The sequence below is a fragment of the Giraffa tippelskirchi genome, chromosome 9 (assembly GCF_054371585.1).
Source record: "Giraffa tippelskirchi isolate mGirTip1 chromosome 9, T2T-mGirTip1v1.2.pri, whole genome shotgun sequence".
NCBI classification, from domain to species: Eukaryota; Metazoa; Chordata; class Mammalia; order Artiodactyla; family Giraffidae; genus Giraffa; species Giraffa tippelskirchi.
The window spans coordinates 164,284,775-164,309,255 of NC_137283.1; the positions used below are offsets into that span (position 1 = coordinate 164,284,775).

Sequence of the window (24,481 nt, forward strand, 5' to 3'; positions counted from 1 at the left end):
CCTTGGTAGGTGGGTATTTTAACACTCAGTTCAGTTCAGTAGCTCAGTTGTGTCCGACTCTTTTCGACCCCATGGACTGCTGCACACCAGGCCTCCCTGTCCATCACCAACTCCCGGAGTTTGCTCAGACTCATGTCCATCAAGTCAGTGATGCCATCCAACCATCTCATCCTCTGTCATCCCCTTCTCCTCCTGCCTTCAATCTTTCCCAGCATCAGGGTCTTTTCCAATGAGTCAGTTCTTTGCATCAGGTGGCCAAAGGATTGGAGTTTCAGCTTCAGCACCAGTCCTTCCAATGAATATTCAGGACTGATTTCCTTTAGGACGGACTGGTTTGATCTCCTTGCAGTCCAAGGGACTCTCAAGAGTCTTCTCCAACACCACAGTTCAAAAGCATCAATTCTTTGGTGCTGAGCTTTCTTTATGGTCCAACTCTCACATCCATGCATGACTACTAGAAAAACCATAGCTTTGAATATACGGACCTTTGTCGGTAAAGTAATGTCTCTGCTTTTTAATATGCTGTCTGGGTTGGTCATAGCTTTTCTTCCAAGGAGCAAGTGTCTTTTAATTTCAGGGTTGCGATCACCATCTGCAGTGATTTTGGAGCCCAAGAAAGTCTCTCACTCTTCCCATTGTTTCTTGTTTCCCCATCTATTTGCCATGAGGTGATGGGACTGGATGCCATGATCTTAGTTTTCTGAATGTTGAGTTTTAAGCCAGCTTTTTCACTCTCCTCTTTCACTTCATCAAGAGGCTCTTTAGTTCCTCTTCACTTTCTGCCATAAGGGTAGTGTCATCCACATATCTGAGATCATTGATATTTCTCCCGGCACTCTTGATTCCAGCTTGTGTTTCATCCAGTCTGGCATTTTGCATGATGTACTCTGCATATAAATTAAACAAGCAGAGTGACAATATACAGCCTTGATGTACTCCTTTCCCGATTTGGAACCAGTCCGCTGTTCCATGTCTGGTTCTAACTCTTGCTTCTTGACCTGCATACAGATTTCTCTTTACCACTAGTGCCACCTAATTTCTATAATAGTATTAAATTCTATCTCCTTCAGTTACATCTAATGGTTTTAATTAATTAATCTTAGCTCTAATATAGTGATCAAATTCTGAACTTCAGCATCAAAGGTATTTAACTAATGGGTTAAAATAATGAATCAAAATAGTAACAACAATTCATAGTAAGTTTTAAAAATCTCAACTCTTCAAGAAGCTTCTGAAACACAAAGAATGCACGTTTCCAAGGTTTGAATGTTCGATACACTGATAGGGTACCATAGCGATGGCTTTCTTATCAACCACTTATGCGTAGACACGCACTTAGCAACAAGATAATTAAATTCATAAGGAGGGCTAAGCATCATAAAGGTAAATTAAAAAACCTCAGAGAAGTCCTGGGGTAGAAGAAAACCACTTTCATATTGTTCTCAGTACTGAAGGCTATCTACTTAGAAGCCATCAGCTAAGTGGGGAGTCCATTAACTCCCCAGGGTAGGATTAGCTATTACATCTTGGAGCGATTAATGAAAATGAAAAATGGGATCCGAGCAGGTTGTTCTGGTACACGCTGCCCCCTAGTGGCGTTGAGTGGTACTCACCTTTCCTATTGCCTGCGTTCTGTATCTTCCTCATCCAATCATTTTTCTTCTATTTCTTTAATTCATTTGATTTAAATAAGTTCAGTTATATAAACATTGAGAGGAGTATTTCCATAAAATATCGTGCAAACCAGGTAGACTTGAATTGTTCATCTTTGCTGCCATATGACTGTGGGCAAGTTGCTTACCTTCTCTTGAGTATTACTTGTCTCATCCATAAAATGGAGCTAAAAAAAACCACCACCAACAAACACAAAAATTAGCTCAGAGGATCATGGACAAGGGGGCCTCCCTGGTGGCTCCGTGCTATAGAATCCACCTGCTATTGCAGGAGACGTGGGTCCTATCCCTGGGCTGGGAAGAACCCCTGGAGAAGGAAATGGAAACCCACTCCAGTATTTTTGCCTGGGAAATCCCACGGACAGAGGAGCCTGGTGGGCTACAGTCCATGGGTTCGCAGAGAGTCAGACACGACTTCGTGGCTAAACAATAATAAATCATGGAAATAAAAATTCCATGAGGCTGTATATAGCAACTAATAATAGTTAATATTCTTATCGTGATTTCTGTGTTTCAGACCTTCAGTATGATCTAAGCAATACTTCTAACTATACATGTGCCCACACATGAAGACTTTGACCCTGTTTACAAATCAGAAACCAAGGCACAGAGAGAGTAAGGAATGCCCCAGTTAGCTCAACTAGTAAGAGGATTTGAACTCAACATGGCTTAAAAGTCCATACTTTTAACCATGACACAAAAGCAGTTACTAAATCCTTGTTGAAATAATGAATGAAGTAGCTTCAGTAATGTGAGGAACACGCCAGGAGGGCCTCGAAGCCCGGGTTTTCTTTCCCAGCATGTCAGTGTCTTTCGCACAATCTATGAAACATTTCTGAGCGCTCACAGGTCACGAAGCACTGTACTCAACCCCCCACCTCTGTCTAAACTGTCCCGACTCCTTCAAGCACGGGATGGCTGACCTCGAGAGTGAAAGCATGGATGCTCCCAAGTGCAGACGGAAAGAGGATCCCCATGAGTCAATATACACTGTCAATGTTTTAATATTAAAGAAACAGGGACTTTCTATGCCAAGAATATGCAAGTAGGAAGTCAGAAGGCATTTCCGCTAGCCCAGCCTCCTGAGTTTATTATCGGAATCCAATTACAGGGTTTGTTTCTGTAACAGGTTCACGTCTCTCGAGTCCATCTTCTCTGCTTGCTCAGTTTTTTTTTTTTTTTCTGCATCGCAGCAGGTGGAACTTCCCTGACCAGGGATTGAACCTATGCCTCCTGCAGTGGAAGCCCAAAGTTTTAACCACTGAACCACCAGGGAAGTCCCTCTGCACCCTCACTTCTGCACTTCTGAGCCTTTTTCACTTTTTTGGGTCACACTGTCTTTATTTTTAGGTGTCAGTAAGAAATACAGTGAATAATATATAGTCACACAAAGACTTATACATGAGTGTTTATAGCAGTGTTTTTCACAATAGCCCAAACCAGGAAGCAATCTAAATGTCCACTGACTGATGAATAGATAAATGAGTTATAATCATACAATGCAATATTACTGCATATTAATCGTAGCAACAAATGAAGTACAGATTGAAGCCACAACACGGATGAACCTTGAGAACATCACGCTAAGAGCAATAAGCCTGTCACAAAAGATGACGCCATCTGTAGAAACTGACCAGGATAGGCTAAATTCAGAAACCTGAAGTAGATTAGCGGTTGCCTGGGCCTAAGGGGTAGGGTGGAGAGTGACTGCTAATGGGTAAGGGGTTTCCTTTAGGGAGGACAGGAATATTCTAAAACTAGGATGTGGTGATGTTGCACAACTCTGCAAATGTACTAAAATCATTGACTTGTATCATTTGAATGGATGAGTGTATGATATGCAAATTATTTCTCAATAAAGCTGTGAATAATGATAAATTGAATAACTCTTATAAGGAGATGAATTAAACAATGCAAACTCATCAACTGTGCCCTGGTTTTCTTAAACAAAACATGGAGGCTAAATCAGTAAGTACAAGAACGAGCTAAATGTGAGCACATAATTACCATATCTAAGGGCATCTTTCTTTTTATCATTTCAAGTATTTTTTTAGCCTTTAATCCATCAGTTTTGGTGAAATGAAAATTAATACATGAATAGCTCTCTTATCTCCCAAGTCAAGTAAGAATGCATTTCCCATTTCTTTGTCCTTAATTTAAGGCTTATTTGGGATATTTAAAAATGTAATAGTATGTTTCCTTCAATTATGAAAATAAACTTTAAGCAGAGAAGCCTGGTGCGCTGCGATTCACGGGGTCGCAGAAAGTCAGCACAACTCAGCGACTGAACAACAGCATTATTAAAAATTCCACGTTCACAAATTATAAATAGTGACATTTTCAGCGTTAAAGTGCTGAAGGAAATGAACATTTTAACAGAACTTCCACTCTATGGACTTTACAATAGGAAACACACGTGCATTTTAAGGCAAATTCCCCTATTGTATAAATGATTCTCTGGGAGCAAGTGAGGAGTTATGTTAACTCTTTTGATAGAGTAGTAATTGAAATTATACCCTAGTGACTTAGGAAGTTACCTTCCAAAGCTGCTAAAAGAACCACAATGGAGAAGCTCAGCTCAGCTGAAACAGGAACGCTAGCTGCCGATGTAGCCGAGGCCACATAAAGATGTGCACTGTGGCCTACTTACTGCCTGCAAGTTCCCTCTGCCCACGTCCATCTCGCCCCCGCCAACAGACCAGATCCTTGTCTATGTTATTTTAAATGACAGAAATCTGTGAGGTAGGTTAATGCTTTATAGCTGAGGAAACTGAGGCTTAGAAAGGCCAGGAGGGCTTGAGAATTAACAAGCAGTTGAAATCCTCAGGAAAAGGAGGAGAAAGGGGCTGCAGAGGATGAGATGGTTGGATGGCATCACTGACTCAATGGACAAGAGTTTGAGAAAACTCTGGGAGATAGTGAAGGACAGGGCAGCCTGGCGTGCTGCAGTCCACGGGGTTGCAGAGGGTGGGACACGACTTCGCGACTTGACAACAACTGCAATAAACCCTCAGACTCAGGAAACCCAGTGAAGTGAAGGGAAACGTGCTAGGAAGCGTTTAACAACTGGTTTTTTCCTTAAGCTCTAACTTACAGTACTTGCCCGTTTCCTGAGTGTTTTCTCCCATAGTGGGTTTCACGTTACCAAAGTGATTTCATGGGCACACACTCTGGGCTGATAGTTGGCTGGCATATTCTTCCTTCAGCATTTTTCTATCATTAAAAAACAACAACAACAACAAAAACTGACTCCACAATCTTTAAAATTACCATCACCCCCACTTCCCCAAACCCCCAAATGTTGGAGGGGTTGCACAAGTCAGCACCCCCAACATGCACCCCCTTCCTGCTTGGTCACAACCGCAAAGCTGCGGTACCTTTCCGGGGTTGCCACCACCCTGCTTATCACCAAGGTGGGTCCTCGCTGCCATCTGACTGATGAGTGACTGAATTCCAGACCCCATCCCTGTGTCTGCTTCGCATGCCTTGGTTTGAGGGCCTCAGAAGCAGAGCCTGAGATAAGCATTTGGGGACAGTTTATTTGGGAGGGGATCCCAGGAAACGCCAGTGCGAGTGGGAAAACTGGACCAGGTAGGGAAGGGAACTCATAAAGCCTGTTTCCATTTAACCAGAACTTGAACCCAAACACTGGAAGCTAGTGGACACACATCAGATGCACTTCCTGCCCCCGGGGGTGACAGAGCTGGGGGTCCTCACCCATCCACTGTCTGTGATTGCAGGCACTCTCAGGAGAAACAAATTCCCTGGCACCTCAGGTCTTCCCCCAATGCAGGGAGACCAGGCTCTGGTGGCTAGAAAAAGCCAAAGCTGGAGGCTGGCCCGGGGGCAGAAAAGGTTCAGCTGGAGGGCATATGGGCTCTGCCTACAGACCTGTTGTACCCTGAATATTGTGAATGCTGCTGACTGTTTTCCATCAGTTACGGACAAAGTTTGAAATGTAATTATAAGTACAGAAGGGAATGCAAGTTCTTGATAGTATAAAAATAAAACTTGAACTAATAACATGGGTGGAAGAGAGTATAGATACACTAACCTCCTCATCTCCCTTTGCAGGGAGCCAACAGGTAATATGAAAATTTATAAATAATGACTTAGGTAAATAATTTAAAACTCACAAAATCTTCCACTGTTAAAGGTAAAAGTATGTAATTTTTAAAATTAGTAGTTAAAAGAAAAGATAAATTTTTATTCTTTGAAAAGACGTTTTTTATGATTGATGGGTCAGGATATGTTATTTAGAGTTAAAAAGAACCAGGAGAACTAAAAACAAACTTAATTGTATTAATAGCTGGGGGAGACCTGGGTTCCATCCCTGGGTTGGGAAAATCCCCTGGAGAAAGGAAAGGCTACCCACTCCAGTATTCTGGCCTGGAGAACTCCATGGACCAGTCCATGGGGTCACAAAGAGTCAGACACGACTGAGTGGCTTTTACTTTCACTAGGGCATGGTAACAGGTGAGGCCTAGGTGAGTAGGGAGGATGCAGATACTTTTAGCATTTTCCCCTTTCTTTTGATTTTAAACCACTGGTATGAGTAACTTCCATAATAGACAAAACAAATGCAAAGAAATCAGAGCCTAGTTACAAAGAATAGCTGTGAAACATCCTTAAAGAGAATACTACATAGGAGTTAAAAAGAGAGAGGCAGAATATATAGGTACCCGTCAAAAAAATGATTAAGATTTGAGTGAAGTTAGTAAATTAAAAGGTAGTAAGCAAGCATAGCATCCAAATTAGGGAAGTGAAAAAAGTACTGCGTGTATGTAATATACCCACGTGTAAGGCTGTCTGGAAAGGCACATGTCAGTTTGAAAAGACCTGCCAGGAAACTGCGCCTTTTCCTTTCTCACCCATCTGTAACTCAGATGGTCACCTGCAGACCAGCGCGTTGGAGCCCCCGGGCTCCTGGAGAAAATCGACTCTGAGGACCCGCCGAGCGGGAGTCCGGGGGTTCTACACTCTACAGCCTTCCCCTTGAAGTGCTAGTGGTTTGGGATCACCTTCCTCCACACGTGACAGCACAGCTGTGCGAACACGCAGGGCGGAAAGCACAGCAACGCAGCGTTTGCACGTCCACACACCCTTCAGTGCACGGCGCGGGGAGGTGTGCGCTCCCGGCGAGCGTGCACATACAACTGTCCTGCACACACACTTCGGCCGCACCTTGGGAAGCCACGGGGGGACCCAGGACTTCAGCCCGACTTCCACAGCAGCGACCCGCAGGTGTGCACCTGACACCTTCCAAACGCCGCTGTTCCTGCCGGCCGCACCCCAGTTCCCACCGTGGTCCCTAAGCCTCCGGCCTTCAGGGACCGCGACGCCCCGCCCACCCCGCGCCGCCCAGGGCCCCGCCCACCCGCGCCGCCCGAGGCCCCGCCCCGACGTGACGGCGGGCTGCGCGCCTGCGCCGGGGGCGTGGTCTCGGCCGCGCGCCCTGCGGGCTGAGGCGACCGGCGGCCGTTGGCGCGGCTTGGGCGGTTGTCTTGGAGAAGCAAGATGGCGGCGACGGCGGCCGCGGTGGTGGCGGAGGAGGACACGGAGCTGCGGGACCTGCTGGTGCAGACGCTGGAGAACAGCGGGGTCCTGAACCGCATCAAGGTGAGGCGGGGCACTGGGAGCTGGCGGGCGGGCGGCAGGCCGCGCTCGCGGGCGCCACAAAGGGGCTCGGCGCGACGGGCGGGCCGCCCGGGCTGGGGTCCGAGCCGCCGGCCACCTCGGGGGCGGCCCGCGCGGGGGTCGGGGGTCAGTCACTGGGAGCCCCGGGCGGTGCGGCGGTGAGCGGACGAGGGGGCCCAGCCGGCATTAGTCGGAGGAGGCCGGCCCCGGCGTCCGGGTTCCAGTCGCCCGCAGCCCACTCTGGTCCCCCCTGCACGTCCGGGGTCCAGTTGTCCACTGCTCCCCCCCCCGGTCTCTGCCCCACCTCCGATGGTCCAGTCGCCCGCAGTCCGGGGGCCGAAGTGCTCCCCACTCCCTGGGTCTCCCTCGCCCTGGCCTGAGCCGCTGGACGGCCAGCCCCTCCAGCTGTAACAGGCGGGTTGCGGATGTCCAGGAGCTTGTTTCTCCGAGTGTATTTCTCATTCATTCACACTATTGCTGGGCATGATTAAGGACTGGAGATGACAGCTTAAACCAGAGAGATGGGTTCGGAAAGAGACAGTGCCAGGGCACGAACAGTGGACTTGAGAGCTTGTGTCGCTTTCTTCAGAGTGTCTCAGGATGCTCTCTGACCTCTCTCTGCACCTGCCTCCTAAGCATTATAATCTTGATGGTTTTCGTTTTGACTTTGGAAATTTCGGTGTTTGTACGTCTTGCCATGAAAATTGCCTGGAGATAATTTTTGTTCCTTTCCAACCCTCCCCAACCCCCTCTTTTTAAAGGCTGAACTCCGAGCAGCTGTGTTTTTAGCACTAGAGGAGCAAGAAAAAGTAGAGGTATGAAATCTACAAACTTTAATGGCCATATTCATTTATGTTTAAGTTCTAATTACTTAAAAACCATCCTGAAATGCTGTTTATAGTAGTGTGTAGCCAGGGATAATTTTGAACTAAAGATTATGCTTCTTTACTGTTAGGGGAGAGTCAAGGTTATTCTCTTTTCATGTATATTTTAGAGTTTTGGAGTAACCTAAAGAAAGTTATCACAGTAACTCTGAAGGCAGTACTAAATCTCATTGATCCCTTTTCTTAGGGGAAATCGGAAACACTTGAAGAAATGGTTTCATAGTCCCTTATGCTCCAGGGACCCTCTAATTCATTAACATTTAAAATCCATTACTATTACACCTAAATTACACCTAAAAATTTCTTTTGCTGCTGTCAAGAAGAATCTCCTAATTGAGTATGTCAGTCCTTACCTGTCTCAGTCCTCACCTTAACAAAGAAACAGATCCTGTAATAATCAGTAGTTAACAGAATGGGTTTAACAATGATTTTTTGTGTGACAGTATTTTACTTAATATCTTGCCAAAAAATTAAACTTTAGTCTACATTTTGTAGTGGTTTTGGGGACGAACATGTAACACTTAATGATACTTCATTTTTTTAACAGAACAAAACTCCTTTAGTCAATGAGAGCCTGAAAAAGTTTTTAAATACAAAAGACGGTAAGATGTTTGTTGTTTATTTTGTCTGTCTCTGAATTTTCGAATCTTGACTCCATTTGAGAGAAGTCAGGAATGTCAGATTATTTTTTGAAATTTCAATTGTTAGAAGTTCTCGTTTTAAATTGTATATGATTGTACAGCTGTTGATTTGCTATTGAAAATCCTTGGCTATGGAGCATTATTGGTTAAAGACAGTTTTATTACAGAAAGCTGACTAACGTAAAAAGTTATAAGCAAAACAGTCTAATCCATTTATGGAATGTCATATTGTCTTAACTTATTGTTTCAGGCTGACAATCCTAGTGAGAGAGATTGAGACATTTATCCCTTAATTGTATTATTCAGTCAGAAGAAATTGTAATTTAAAACCTTGAGAAACTTTATTCCCTTTAGCTCTCTTACCTCCAGTGTTGGTGACGAGGCCTTGGATTCCTAAAGATGCTCTCCCACCTTCTCTTTTGCTCTGTGCAGGTCGGCTGGTGGCCAGTCTCGTTGCTGAATTTCTTCAGTTTTTTAATCTTGACTTTACGTTGGCAGTTTTTCAACCTGAAACTAGCACAGTAAGATTGATGCTTTTTAATGTCTGTCCTTGAAACTGCCTTTGATAAAGACGGGTTCATTACAAGTTGCAAGTTAACAAAATTTGACAATGTAGAGTGTCTTCCATAAAGATTATTTTTTATAGTTGATTATCTCTTAGTTTCTTCAAAGCCATCTGAGCTGTTAGACAGCTGGCACCAGTGTCCCTGCTTCACAGAACTTGACAGAATTGTTATTGTCGAGTTAGTTTGTTCTGGTGTTAGCCTACACCTGCTAACGGGGACTTCAAATGTGGAGATATGTAACCTTAAAAATGGAGATTTCATTCATTAGAAAAATGGTGTCTTTGAGTTTAGAGATGTCTTGTAAGTTTGAAAATACTTTTCTTTTGCCTCTGAAAATAATTCTGCTATATTTTTGTGCATTTCTGTTTTACTTTCTTACATCTTATTTCTTTCCCAGTTTCAAGGTCTTGAAGGTCGAGAGAATTTAGCCCGAGATTTAGGAATTATTGAAGCCGAAGGTACTGTGGGTGGACCCTTATTATTAGAAGTGATCAGACGCTGTCAACAAAAAGAAAAAGGGCCAGCCAGTGGGGAAGTGAGTACAGTCCTGTCCTCTGTTATCCGTTTCTGTTTTCTAGTCACTGCCTGTCTAGGGCGGCCTTGCGGATTAGTTGACGTGTGTTGAGTCAGGTTGAAGTAAAAAGAGGCCATTCCTTCAAATCAAACCAGACATACTCAGAGATTGTGTAAGTGCACATTTTGATGAAAGCTGTAGACGCAGAAGCTCTGAGGCTGTTGCTGCGCCTTTTCTGGGGAGGGACACTCAGAGCGCGGGGTTCAGGGGCCGGGTGTGTGGAGCCCCTGCCGGCTCTTCCACTAACCGAGTTTGGCCTTGGTCATGCGACTCCCCTCCCGGCTCCTCCTCTGTGGACGGGGATGGTGGACTTCCACTCGGGCATTGGGAGGCTGACACGCACGAGTTAGTGCATGTGAGATGCTGAGAACACCCAATGGATTGTTGGTCCTTATTTTTATTACTGCTTCTAAACATATAGACAGGCTGAATTGTAGGCTTGTTAACAGTTCTTTGAACTTAAAGTCTTTTTAAAACTAGGCTTAAAACTTTGAACTGTTGATTTTGCAGTTTCCAAACATTTTCATAATTTTTAAATTAGCCATTGTATTTCTGATTCTTAGCCTTTCTTTTTAGAAATCATGCTAATGAGATTAATGGTCTGATTTCCTTTACAAACATTAATTTTCCATCAAGATGCTGTTTCACAGACACAGACAACATTGTGACTGTCTCAGATACCTGGTTGAATAGAATTTGGTAGGTAGGAACTTGGAAGGTTATGGGCTGCCATTACTCCATTTGGAGAGTCTCAGAGTGTATTTCCCTTTAGAATCTTTGAAAATCATGAAAGCTTGACTGAGTACCTATAGCATCAAAGGCATACTAAATAGATTGTTTAATTAAAAGATAAAATATAAGCAAGTCATCTGTCCTAGAAGAGTTGGGAGCTAGTCAAGATGTGCTCACATAAGGAAATGGACATTTAAATTAGGGCTTCCCTGGTGGCTCAGCTGGTAAAGAATCCACCTACAATGCAGGAGGTGGAAGAGACATGGGTTCCAATCCTGGGTCGGGAAGATCCCCTGGAGAAGGCAATGGCAACCCAGTCCAGTTTTCTTGCCTGGAGAATCTCATGGACAGAGGAGCCTGGCAGGCTACAGTTCATGGGGTTGCGAAGAGTTAGACACTACTGAGCAACTAAACGCACACACAGCCATCATAGAGGACAGATACTATAATCCATGATTAGCTTACACTTTTTATGGGTAGTAATGTTTAGTGAACAGAGAGCAGTAGTTGTTTCAGGTTGAAATTTTGTTGAGCTCCGTCTCAGTGTGAGACTCGGGGAGAGTGCTGGAAGGGCGTTGGAGAAGGCTGTGAGCCCCGACTGCAGCTCATGCTTTGGGGGTCATTTGCTCGTAATATTCAAGCAGTTTTTGGTGTGTACTTATTCCATGAGGCCGTTATGCTAGCTTCTAGTGAATTAAAAGGTGGCCTTGGTCCCTGCTGTCTCACGGGCCTCGGTCTGTGGGTGGAGGTGACATGTCTTTGGCTTCTGTGGCCCAGACTGCTGTGTTTCTCCGCTTGCCCCTTGCGTCTTTTCTCTCTCTGCTCTGTGGTTCCCCTCGTGCAGTGGCGGCTGTCCTCCGTGTGTCTGCTTTGCTCTCCCTTCCTGAGCACCCTAGGAGTACCCTGGACTCTGGGGCCAGACTGCTTGGGTGACACCCCAGCTCTGCTCCACCCTATGTGTGACCGTTTTCGGCCACATAACCTCCACGTGCCTCAGGTCCCGCCCCTGTGAGATGGAGAGAATTGGGTGTATTTGTGGTTGCATTGAGGACTAGTGGCTGCCAAGTCACGGAGCTCTGGGAGCCACTCCGGGCAGGCCATGACCTCTGTTCTTTACTTGCTGTTAGGACTGGACACAGGACTCCAAGCCCAGCCCAGTCGTTTTCACAGGCTCGAGACCAGAATTTCCAGCCCTTCACCTGGTGAACTCACTGGCATGTTTGAATCTTTGTGAAAGAAAACTGACTTTGCTGTCTTTACTTCTGACAGAGTGGAAGCTGCCCCAGGCCAGAAGTGATCCCCACCCCAAAACCCGCCCGGCCCTTCTGCACGTCCCGTCTCACTTTGTGTAGGCTCTGTCCCTGTGACTCGGCCCTGCCCGGCCCCCTCTGTCAGTAAGAGTCGTCGCTGTCCCTCCTGGGCCCTGTAGCTTTGGCAGCAGCTCGTGAAGGAAAGGTTGGTTCCTGGAAGCTCTCTGCGTCCTGCTCGGCAGAATGTCTGCCTCAGACACAGACCAGTAGGAGTTTCCCTGTCCAGTTGGTTTGATCTGGAATCGAAACTCAGTAAACGCGCTTTCCGTCTGTAACTCTTGACAGATGGGTCCAAAGCTTCCCACTCAGTTGGCCTGGTTCGTAGTTGAGGTCTGTCAACGTGGACCCGGCGTGAGGTCTCTGTAGCTCCAGAAGCTGGTTGTTTTCCTCCCTCAGGATGCAGAACCATTAGGCATCCTCTACGTTTTTGCTGGTCTTCCACCCTTCATATCTGGGTGTCTTATTTTAGTAGTTCATGTATGTGCATACACGCACACATACCAGTGGATTGATACTTAAAGTAGGGAGCTCACAGGTGTCCACTTTGGCCCTTTTGTCATTTACTAGTCCTTACCACTTTGAGGGGAAACATTCTGTGATTTTTATAATGAAATAAAAAATTGTAGATTTCATTGACCTCATTTTGACTTGATGCTGGAGAAGAAAACTAGCTGTGGATTAGCCCACTGAACCCAGAGAAGCTTTGTGTGTGTGCGCGTGCTAAGTTGCTTTAGTCAACTCTGCGACCCTATGGACCACAGACTGCCGGGTCCTCTGTCCATGGGATTCTCCAGCAAGAATACTGGAGTGGGCTGCCCTGCCCTCCTCCAGGAGATCCTCCCAACCCGGGGATGGAACCTGCGTCTCTTATACCTCCTGAAATGCAGGCGGGTTCTTTACCACTAGCGCCACCTGGGGAGCCTCAAAACGTGCATTTTAAACCTTCTTAAAACCAGGTTGTTGGGTCCACATCTTTCCAGTCTTTTCTGTTCATGATTGCTGAATTAATTCTAAAATTCAGCCCTTTGTCTGTTTCTTCCCTCTTTAAACATTGCAGTGAGTATGGAATGACACTGAATATCTCCAGGTTCCGCAGCTGTGGGCTTCCCTGGTGGCTCAGCTGGTAAAGAATCCGCCTGCAAAGCGGGAGACCTGGGATCGATCCCTGGGTTGGGAAGATCCCCTGGAGAAGGGAACGGCTACCCACTCCAGTATTCTGGCCTGGAGAATTCCTTGGACTGTAGAGTCCATGGGGTCTCAGAGTCAGACACGACTGAGCAACTCTCACTTCCTCAGCTGTAAGATCCTGCATGATGTGGTCCCACCCTGGCTTTCTAGCCTTACGCCTGGTTTTGAAATGTGGACGCCTGTACTTAGGCCAGACAGAGGGTCCCCTAGAGGGGCCTTTGCTTCCTTGCCTTGTCCTTCTTCCTTCTCTGCCCACCTGGAATGGTGATCCTCCCCCCCATCTGGGCAGTGTTGCCGTCCACCTGCTCCCTCATCTTCCTCGCTCCCTCCTGGCAGCCCCTACAGTTGAGTGCCTCATCCTGCATTCTTGAAATAGTTACTTGTTTTTATGAGGTTTTTTTTTTTTTGAGACCAAATGAAGTAAAGGTAAGTCCACGGAGGGAAGAAAGAGAAGGTCTTTGAGAATCAGAGGACAGTGTTTTTGTGGAGAGCGGGGGTAGCAAAGTGAGAAGGTTCGCTTGGAAAGAGCACTAGGGGCGTATTGATTGATGTGTGGCCTGAGGAGCCTCTTCCAGGTGCTTGAGTCAAATGCTCAGCAGGTAATTAGAATTCTAAGTCTGCTTGTCTGTGGTTTTGGCAAAATTTGGAGAAAATCTAAGGATATTTACATTAATAGGAAGAAATAAAAATGGCAACATTGTGTAGTGGTCTTAAATGTTTATAAATTCTATTGAGGTATCACTAGTATTTCATGCTTTGTTTTTAAATGTGTCTTAATTTTCAACCGTGTAATATTTCAGGGTGCACTGGACCTGTCTGATGTACATTCTCCACCAAGGTCACCGGAAGGAAAAACAGGGGCACACACTCCTCCCAGTAAGGTGAGTGGGCCAAGGTGCCTGTTTCTAGTCTCCATCCGAGTGTCGTTGTTGTTGAAAGTGCTTTTTATCCTGTATTGAAGTATTTATTTATAAGACTCTTCTGAAACTTTAATAAGCTCCTTTGGGACCATTATACAAGTCAGTAGATTTTTAAAATGCCACGTAAATATGTTCTTAAATTGTTTCATCAGTGATTTTTATGCTGAGCCACATGAGATTTGTATCTTAGTACTATGCATTTTTAAAATACTAAATTTATTTTTTCTAATCAAAAGTTTGTTTTAATTAACTCTTTTGCTTTGTTGATAGTGTTTTGAATATTGTACCATAGAAAGAAATGTGCTGTTAAATAACAGAATTGTAGGCTATTTGGATTCTTTTCATACTTTGAACATTTTATCCACTTGACAGAAGAAGCTTACTTATTTTTCACTTTTAAATTCCTTTACTTTCAGAATATTAAGTTCCAGAATATATAATTGTTGTGTTAAATACTGTAGACAGGTGCTCAGATTTGGAATTGTACATTATGGTGATTTTTTATATTGATGAGCTATTTTGAGAATTTATAAGAAAGTTTATGTACTCTGGTTATCTTTGTGTGGGTGTGTATGAGTTGTGTGTGTCTCTGTACGTGTGTGTGTGTTTCTGCACGTGTATGTATGAGGGTGCTGTGTGTGTGTGTGTGTGTGAGGGGTGTATGTTTACGTGTGTGAGTTGTGTGTTGTCTATATGTGCATGTGTGAGTTGGATGTGTCGTGTGTGTGCGTGTGTGTTGGCATGGGTGTCTGCACACGTGTGTGTATGAGTTGTGTGTGTGCATGCATGTGTGTGAGGTGTGTGTGTGTGCATGCACATGAGGTGTGTGTGCATGTGTGTGTGAGTTTGTGTCTGTGTGTGTGAGTTGTTCAAGTTAAGGCCTTCTGACTCCAGGGATTGGGATAACGAAGAGGAAACGGAGTGGGACCCCTGCTGGAATTTAGACTCGGGGCTGCCCGTCCCAGTGGGGTGGGTGGAAGGGAGACTGGCAGGAAGGGCGCCTCCCCTGCGCCGGGTGGCGCTCCAGGCGGTGGGCGAACCCGCGGGACCTGCCCCCTGGGGCGTGGTCTGCTGGTGCTGTGTGAGCGCCTCCGGGGGGCACGTCCTCCCCGACAGCTCCTGGTGCCACGCTGTTCGTGGTCCCAGCTGTGTCTTTCTGAATCAGGGGAACTTCTAGAGAGCAGCAGTTACACTGCTAGACCCCTTTCTTTTCCAGATGCCTGGGAGTGGACACCAGTGAATGGTTCCAGTTGTTGTTTGTTGCTGGCGCTTTTGATTTTGTGGCTCCTTTTTATGTTTTAAATTTGGGAGTCAGAGGAATGTTGTGGGTTATTCCTAACCAGGAATGAGGCCATCATGCTGTTGGTAGCTGTCCTGTTTCCTGAGGTCCAGTTAGCCTTTCCTGGGGGGGTGGGGGGTGGGTGTTGGTCTAGGAAGGATTTTCCCACGATGCTCATCAGGCCGGAACTGCTGTGCAGGGAGAGCGAAGCTGTGAGTGAGTCTGATGCTCTTTTTAGCCTAAGTGCCACAGAGGGAGCTGCAGGAAAGAAAGCTTTGCTTTCTCTGAGAATATCTGGCTTTAGTGGGATTTAAATTAATGCACATTCCAAAATACTTATTAGTACCTGTAGGCTCCCCGGGTGGCTCAGAGGTTAAAGTGTCTGCCTGCAATGCGGGAGACCTCGGTTCAATCCGTGGGTCGGGAAGATCCCCCGGAGAAGGAAATGGCAACCCACTCCAGTATTCTTGCCTGGAGAATCCCATGGAGAGAGGAGACTGGTAGGCTACAGTCCATGGGGCTGCAAAGAGTCAGACACGACTGAGCAACTTCACTTTCACTTTTCACTTTCACCTGTAGCACTGAGTTATTTGGAAGTTCCCTTTTTAGATATTTCTTAAAGCATGTTAGCAATATGGACTTTCCACATATTATATGTCTTCAGGATGAAATATTAGTGTCTGTTTTATGTATTTCTATTCTCTCTACATAAAAATGTTTTAAGCTCTATCATGAGAATGATCATGAGACTCTTAACTTTTAAGTCAGGAAATGTTGCTGTAAGTACAGAGAAGTGATGGTATTTTTTAAGGTGAACCTGGAGACACTTCATTGTTTCCAGGTGGTCCCCATCAACCTTCTGAAGGTCTTCAGCTTTGCCTGGGCTCTCCATCAGCACTTAAGGCCTTTTGGGGCAGTGGGCACTTCGGACACCATAGTTCATCTCTAGTGGGTCTGGTTGGGGCTGTTTGAAGGCAAGGCATTCTTTTGGCAATTAAAATGTGGTTCCTCTCTAGTCCTACAGGATCTTGATTTTGGATTCCAGCACTTTGCCCACCCCTTTCTGGCCAGCTTCCTTCTCTCTCTCAGGCCTCTGAGTGTCTGGGGCTCTAAGAAGGGCACCTAATCAGCCTGGAGAGCTCTAGGAGTCCCGGGGAGCTGTGGCCAGGCCCAGGGTCCAGCCCGGCCCAGACGAGCTCACTCTGTGTCCCCTCGAGAAAGGCGGTTCCTAAAGGAAGCTGCGAGGATGAAAGGCTGGCTTTCTTGGGGTGCCACTGCCAGAGTGGGAAGGAGTGAGTCTCACACAGCAAGCTGAGGGGGGCGAGGTTGCAGGCCCTGTGTGTGACCCCGTGACTGCTGGACATGAGCTGCAGTGTGAGTTTAGGAAGAGTGTCAAGAAGAAGCTAAAAAACTGGGTTTCAGAGAAGAATATATTAGATTTTCCATTTTTAAGACATTATCTAATAGGAATCTTTTTTAGTTTGGTATGAATTAGTTTATTTTTAAAGATTTCTATTTTGTGGTAAAATGTCATTTTATTCTCATGCTCAGATACCAAGGTATAAAGGACAAGGTAAGAAGAAGACAAGCGGGCAGCAGTCTGGTGCCAAGGTAACACGCGGGAGGGTGAGGAGGAGAGCGGCTGGGTGGGCACACCACCAGCCCCCGCGGGCCTCCCCGGGTGCCCGGTTCCCCTTGGCCCGGGGTTATATTTTCTTTTGAAATACTGCTTTCTTTATCTATGAGCAGAATATGCCAAAGTCATGGTGACAAAAGAAAGTACTTTGACTTACAGTTTTTACCCAGGTGAAAATCATACTGTATTTTAAAACTCTGCTCTCAGTTTTGCTTTGAAAATTCCTTGATTTTTTGGCAGCAGCAGAAGTTGAAAATACCTCCCTCTTAGTTTACTTTCCTCTTAGGTGGATGATCACCTATGTATTCCTAACCTGATTTTCATCTGAGGTAAATAGAGCATCAGACTACTTTTTGGATAAGCTCTAGTTGGTAACCGAAAGGCCAGCCCTGGTGTCCTTCAGGACACGTCTGTCCGTGTTGGACAGCTGTCAGCCCTGCGCGTGCGTTAGCCTCTCTCCGAGCGCTGGCTCTCCAAGTGCCAGCCCACGGTGGACTCAGGGACCCGCTGTGTCACTGCCTTGGCTGCTTTTTTTCCTCCCCAAAGGTCTCAGACTGTGAGTAAGTTGGTAGATGTGCTGCTTATAATATTTAAATACTAGAGTTCTCAGGAGAATTATTAATTGCCAATGTAATTCTTACACTTATTTAGAATAAAATCAAGTTATTTAATGTTCAGTTCTGTGAGAATCACTAGTCCTTGTTGAGTCTTAGTTTATGTACAGATTTTTTTCACTAAGGTCAAGACTTCCAGAATTTAAGGGTTTTGAAAAATTGTGTTTGCTATGTTAGCTGGCTTTAGTTCTAGTGGCTTCCATGTTAAGTTCCTGTTATTATATTTGTTCACACTGTTGTTTATGCACTACTACATGACAGAATGTTTTAAAGCGTATTGGAGTATGTTTGAACATTTATATAGTGAAAGTGTTAGTGTTAAATGCTGAGAGCAAGATAAATTTAACACAGGTCCTCTCTTAAGCAGTTATGGTCAAATGGCAGAGGTGAGACAGACCGTAAGAGAAATAATTGAAAGTGTAAATTGGAAATTTTTTTAGATGTCTTAAATCAGGTTCTTGCACTTTTTTAAAAGTATATTTCATAGTATTACATTTTAAAGTCTTGTTGGTGTCATGAGTTTTAAAGAAGCTAAAACATTTGAAAGAAGTTGATATGTAGAACCAGAGCCCCTGGGAGACACGTTTCACTTTGTGAACTGGTTGCAGCCTTGGGGCCCCAGACGTCCCCCTTCCTCTGCTCCGAGCAGGGAGAGCTCTGAGGGGTGACTGGAGAGTTTGTCCGCCTGGACGCTGGAGTTGCAGGCTGCAAGTCAGCCCCTCGTATTTGGTGATTGTGCTCCTGAGCCCAGAGCACTTGCTCAGTCACTTGGAAACTGCTTTCCCCCCTCCCGCCTGCTCCTGTCCCTGAGTCGCGTGTAGGAGCAGCCTGTGCCGCCCCGTGTGGCTGCTTCCAGCCTGAGAGATGAGCCTGCTCCTCTCCCGCCCCCGCCTGTCTGCTCCCGCCTGTGCACGCAGCAGGTGCCCGGTACCCTGAAGTAGCCCAGCATTCTTCCCATCCCAACAGTCCAGATACCGAGCTGCCTCTGGTCTGGGGTGGTCCACAGCCGGGCTCCAGGGGGAGCCCTTCACACCGTAGGTGGTGGCACCTTCGTCTGGGAGTGCCGCCCCTGGCCGTGAAGAGCCCGCGCCCAGGGCACCCAGCAGGAAGAGCCACTCTGCCTTACTGTTCCTTTGCCTGTGGCGAGGCATAGGTTTTAATTGCTCACTCAGAAACTTCTGGCTATTTTCAGAGAAGCTATATTCATATCAGAAATAAACTTTAAAAAATCAGTTGTATGTATACTACTAAACCTGTTAATACACACAGCAAAATCTGAGGTTTTGGACTAATTTAGTAAAAATAAAAGTTGTTCCTGATTTTGTTACTGTAAGACAGGGAAGGACGGATAGTGGGGGAGGAATGCAAGGTGCATAAATACCGGATGGAAGGTGTTTCTTTACTCAGACGTTTTCAACGTGTGGTACCATTTCCAGCATATCTGTAATAATCTGTTTAATTGTAAACTGTTTTGTTGTACCAAGCATGGTGCTAGTTGTCTGAAAAAATATCAAAAATCACAAGACTTGGTAGGCTTCACAAAGGTCTTTACCATTCAGATGAAAAACTGAGTAAGATATTAGATGGTTTGTTTGTTGCTAACATTAAGCAGTTTTAATCATCACATTAAATGGAGCATCAAAGGTTAGCTTTTCTGTTCATAATTGTTTTCAGGTATTTTAAAACTAATTTTTGTTGAGGTTAGTTTTTGGTCTGAAGTTCTTAATAACTGACATTTCTTACCTTGCTCCTTGTTTCCGGAGTTGTGGGGTAAGCCCAGCCTCACGTTGGTGTGCCTCCCAGGTGGGTCAGTGGTGAGGAATCCGCCTGCCAGTGCGGGAGTCCTGGGGGACAGGGGGTGGGAGGGGGGCTGAGGCATGGTACACAAGAGAATTAAAATCGGACAGATTGTTTTGAATGCTTTTGCAGAACTGGGATATTCCTTTGGCTTTTATGTTTCTCTCTTAGGAACAGTACAGATTAAGCCTCTGGTTTAGAAAAGCAATTTTTTTTTTCCCCCAGGTTTTTAAGACAGTCTGATGATAATTGAGTTTTCAGCTCCTGGAGAAACAGTAATTTCTCTGTGAAACTCCTCTATGATGCTAATTTTCTGTTAATCTAGAAATGATTAAAATCTTGAGTGTGTAAGTGTGCTAGAGAAAATGAATCATCCACTAAAACTTTCTTACAGTTTTGCTGTAGTTTACCTGAAAGTGTATTAATCCTGACATTCACCCAAGGGCACTTAGTGACTGCCATGGTGCTGTGCAGTAGGCCTCTCTCTATTAAGAAAAGACACAACTTCGTTATGTTTCAGATGTTTATTATAAATACCTCTTAGTTCCCAGGGCTGCTGTAACGAAGTCCCCCAAACGTGGTAGCTCAGAACAGTGGACGTGCATTGTCCCCGGCTCTGGAGGCTGGAGTCTGAGATCGGGGTGTCTCAGGATTGGCTCCTTCTGAGGTGGGAAGGAGAGTCCTTTCCTGCCCCTCTTCAGCTTCTCATGGCTCCTGGCCATCCTGCATGCTCTTTGGCATGTAGACACGTCATCCACGTCTCTGCTGTCACGTTCATGGGGCCATCTCCCTGTGTTCATCTGTTCTCTCTCATCAGGACAGCAGGCGCATTGTGTTAGGGCCCTATCCACCTCCTCCATGACCTCCTCATAGCTGGTTACATCTGTAGTGACCCTGTTTATAAATGAGGGCACGTTCTGGAGTCCTGGGCATTAGGCTTACAATGTCCCTTTTTGGGGGATAATGGAGAATCAGTGGAGAAATAACTCCAGAAAGAATGAAGGGATGGAGCCAAACCAAAAACACCCCCCAGTTGTAGATGTGCCTGGTGATAGAAGCAAGGTCCGACGCTGTAAAGAGCAATATTGCATAGGGACCTGGAATGTTAGGTCCATGAATCAAGGCAAATTGGAAGTGGTCAAAGAGGAGATGACAAGAGTGAACATTGACATTCTAGGAATCAGTGAACTAAGGTGCACTGGAATGGGTGAATTTAACTCAGATGACCATTATATCTACTACTGTGGGCAGGAATCCCTTAGAAGAAATGGAGTAGCCATCATGGTCAACAGAAGAGTCCAGGATGCAGTACTTGGATGCAATCTCAAAAACGACAGAATGATCTCTGTTCGTTTCCAAGGTAAACCATTCAATATCACAGTAATCCAAGTCTATGCCCTGACCAGTAACGCTGAAGAAGCTGAAGTTGAACAGTTCTATGAAGACCTACAAGACCTTCTAGAACTAACACCCAAAAAAGATGTCCTTCTCATTATAGGGGACTGGAATGCAAAAGTAGGAAGTCAAGAAACACCTGGCGTAACAGGCAAATTTGGCCTTGGAGTACAGAATGAAGCAGGGCAAAGGCTAATAGAGTTTTGCCAAGAGAACGCACTGGTCATAGCAAGCACCCTCTTCCAACAACACAAGAGAAGACTCTACACGTGGACATCACCAGATGGTCAACACCGAAATCAGATTGATTATATTCTTTGCAGCCAAACATGGAGAAGCTCTATACAGTCAGCAAAAACAAGACCAGGAGCAGACTGTGGCTCAGATCATGAACTCCTTATTGCCAAATTCAGACTTAAATTGAAGAAAGTAGGGAAAACCACTAGACCATTCAGATATGACCTAAATCAAATCCCTTATGATTATACAGTGGAAGTGAGAAATAGATTCAAGGGGCTAGATCTGATAGAGTGCCTGATGAACTATGGATGGAGGTTCATGACATTGTACAGGAGACAGGAATCAAGACCATCTCCAAGAAAAAGAAATGCAAAAAAGCAAAAATGGCTGTCTGAGGAGGCCTTACAAATAGCTATGAAAAGAGAAGCGAAAAGCAAGGGAGAAAAGGAAAGATATATCCATATGAATTCAGAGTTCCAAAGAATAGCAATGAGACATAAGAAAGCCTTCCTCAGTGGTCAGTGCAAAGAAATAGAAGAAAACAACAGAATGGGAAAGACTAGAGATCTCTTCAAGAAAATTAGAGATACCAAGGGAACATTTCATGCAAAGATGGGCTCAATAAAGGACAGAAATGGTAGGGACCTAACAGAAGCAGAAGATATTAAGAAGAGGTGGCAAGAATACACAGAAGAACTATACAAAAAAGATCTTCATGACTCAGATAATCACGATGGTGTGATCACTCACCTAGAGCTATACATCCTGGAATGTGAAGTCAAGTGGGCCTTAGGAAGCATTACTACAAACAAAGCTAGTGGAGGTGATGGAATTCCAGTTGAGCTATTTCAAATCCTCAAAGATGATGCTGTGAAAGTGCTGCACTCAATATGTCAGCAAATTTGGAAAACTCAGCAGTGGCCACAGGACTGGAAAAAGTCAGTTTTTATTCCAATCCCAAAGAAAGGCAATGCCAAAGAATGCTCAAACTACCGCACAATTGCACTCATCTCACAGTACTGCTCAAAATTCTCCAAGCCAGGCTTCAGCAATACGTGAACTGTGAACTTCTAGATGTTCAAGCTGGGTTTAGAAAAGGCAGAGGAACCAGAGACCAAATTGCCAACATCCGCTGGATCATCGAAAAATCAAGAGTTGCAGAAAAACATCTATTTCTGCTTTATTGCCTACACCAAAGCCTTTTGACTGTGTGGATCACCACAAACTGTGGAAAATTCTTCAAGAGTTGGGAATACCAGACCACCTGACCTGCCTCTTGAGAGGCCTGTATGCAGGTCAGGAAGCAACAGTTAGAGCTGGACATGGAGCAACAGACTGGTTCCAAATAGGGAAAGGAGCACGTCAAGGCTGTATATTGTCACCCTGCTTATTTAACTTATATGCAGAGTACATCATGAGAAACACTGGGCTGGAAGAAGCATAAGCTGGAATCAAGATTGCTGGGAGAAATATCAATAACCTCAGATATGAAGATGACACCACCCTTATGGCAGAAAGTGAAGAAGAACTAAAGAGCCTCTTAATGAAAGTGAAAGAAGAGAGTGAAAAAGTTGGCTTAAAGCTCAACATTCAGAAAACTAAGATCATGGCATCCGGTCCCATCACTTCATGGCAAATAGATGGGCAAACAGTGAAAACAGTGGCTGACTTTATTTTTCTGGGCTCCAAAATCACTGCAGATGGTGACTGCAGCCATGAAATTAAAAGAAGCTTACTCTTTGGAAGGAAAGTTATGACCAACCTAGACAGCATATTAAAAAGCAGAGACATTACTTTGTCAACAAAGGTCCGTCTAGTCAAGGCTATGGTTTTTCCAGTAGTCATGTATGGATGTGAGAGTGGGGCTATAAAGAAAGCTGAGTGCCGAAGAATTGATGCTTTTGAACCGTGGTGTTGGAGAAGACTCTTGCGAGTCCCTTGGACAGCAAGGAGATCCAACCAGTCAATCTTAAAGAAAATCAGTCCTGAATATTCATTGGAAGGACAGATGCTGAAGTTGAAACTCCCAATACTTTGGCCACCTGATGCGAAGAACTGAGTCCTTGGAAAAGACCGTGATGATGGGAAAGATTGAAGGCAGGAGGAGAAAGGGATGACAGAGGATGAGATGGTTGGATGGCATCACCGACACAATGGACATGAGTTTGAGTAAACTCCTGGAGTTGGTGATGGACAGGGAGGTCTGGAGTGGTGCAGTCTGTGGGGTCGCAGAGTCGGACACGACTGAGCGACTGAACTGAACTTTTTGGGGGAACACAATTTAACTCATAATAATCTCCAGGGCCTCTAGGGTTGTCCTGGGATGAATTCTAAACCATTGTCAGAGGATTTTTTTTCTGGTCACACTTGATTTTAAAGAATTCTTGATCTTAGCTGTTAGATTCATCCACATCTAGGTGATAGAGACCCAAGTAACTGAAGTTTATAAGACTTGTCTTAAGCCATGATAAAAGTTTTTTAAACAGATCCCAGGGTATAAACATCATGAGTTGATGTTGCTCAAAAAATGTGGGCTCCCTTGATGAAAACTGCTCCTAAAGTTTTGCAGTACTTTATTTTTAATCTACAGAATGTTTTGATTAACGTTTCTCCTGTTAGTGTGGATTTCTTTTTTTGTTTAATAGTAAAAAATACTTGGAATCAAGTTTAGTGAATTCATTAGTAACCCAGTTAGGTAATGGTCTTTTTGGTAAAAAAAAAAAAAAATGAGCCGGTTATAAAGTAATGACACATTCCTGTGTGATTTAGAAATTGATTTTGGGAGTACTTCCAAAGAAGTTTGAGTGTTTTTAAAGTTTAATTTTTACTCCATAGATAAATAGATAGAACTATAATTTTAAAACAAATTATTATTTTTAAAAGTGTGTATTATGTTGAACATCATAATGTGCTGTGCCATGAAACTTGTCTTCCTAAAACTAGTCTTTTGTTTCATAGCAAGAATATTGCTAAAACCTGACAAAAATAATCATGGACATATTAGTTTTTCAGTTCAGATGATTCAGTATATGAACTTAAGTTCTGTTGATGTGAATTCATGGGAAGAGAGTTTGAAACGATGATTGTTTTTTGTAATGTGCTTAACATTTGTGTTTGTCTATTTCCGGTCAGGCATCCTTTTGAATTTTCTCAGGGCTGTTTTAAAGGAGATACTGTCTCAGTATCTATAATTATAAATGTGTTTAAATAGCACAATAATTCAGGGTATTTATTTCCAAATGTATGTTCCTTTGAAAGGATATAAATATTTTAAAACATTTGTAAATGAGAAATTATAATGGGCATGAATCTTATTAAGAAATACATAAGTGGTTGGTGTGTCTCTGTAACTGATAATAACAGGAAAACTTCAAGAAGGTTGTGAGGAAATTTGA

The 24,481-nt window shown here is 44.5% G+C and overlaps 1 protein-coding gene across 18 annotated transcripts in view; it reads left to right on the forward strand.

Moving 5' to 3' along the window:
- The first annotated feature begins 7,174 nt into the window (after positions 1 to 7,174).
- CEP43 (centrosomal protein 43) overlaps positions 7,175 to 24,481 on the forward strand; it is a 29,886-nt gene continuing 12,579 nt past the window's right edge. For 9 of the 18 annotated variants that reach the window (XR_014065165.1, XM_081529244.1, XM_081529242.1 and 6 more), the window contains exons 1-7: positions 7,175 to 7,292; positions 8,072 to 8,125; positions 8,742 to 8,796; positions 9,268 to 9,356; positions 9,799 to 9,936; positions 14,006 to 14,086; positions 16,956 to 17,015. Coding sequence is in view for 17 of the 18 variants with exons in the window: in XM_081529244.1 (XP_081385370.1) it covers positions 7,191 to 7,292; positions 8,072 to 8,125; positions 8,742 to 8,796; positions 9,268 to 9,356; positions 9,799 to 9,936; positions 14,006 to 14,086; positions 16,956 to 17,015 (579 nt within the window). In the remaining variant the exon portion in view is untranslated. The remainder of the gene's footprint in view (positions 7,293 to 8,071; positions 8,126 to 8,741; positions 8,797 to 9,267; positions 9,357 to 9,798; positions 9,937 to 14,005; positions 14,087 to 16,955; positions 17,016 to 24,481) is intronic. The other 9 variants (XM_081529251.1, XM_081529249.1, XM_081529250.1 and 6 more) reach the window with 2 other exon arrangements.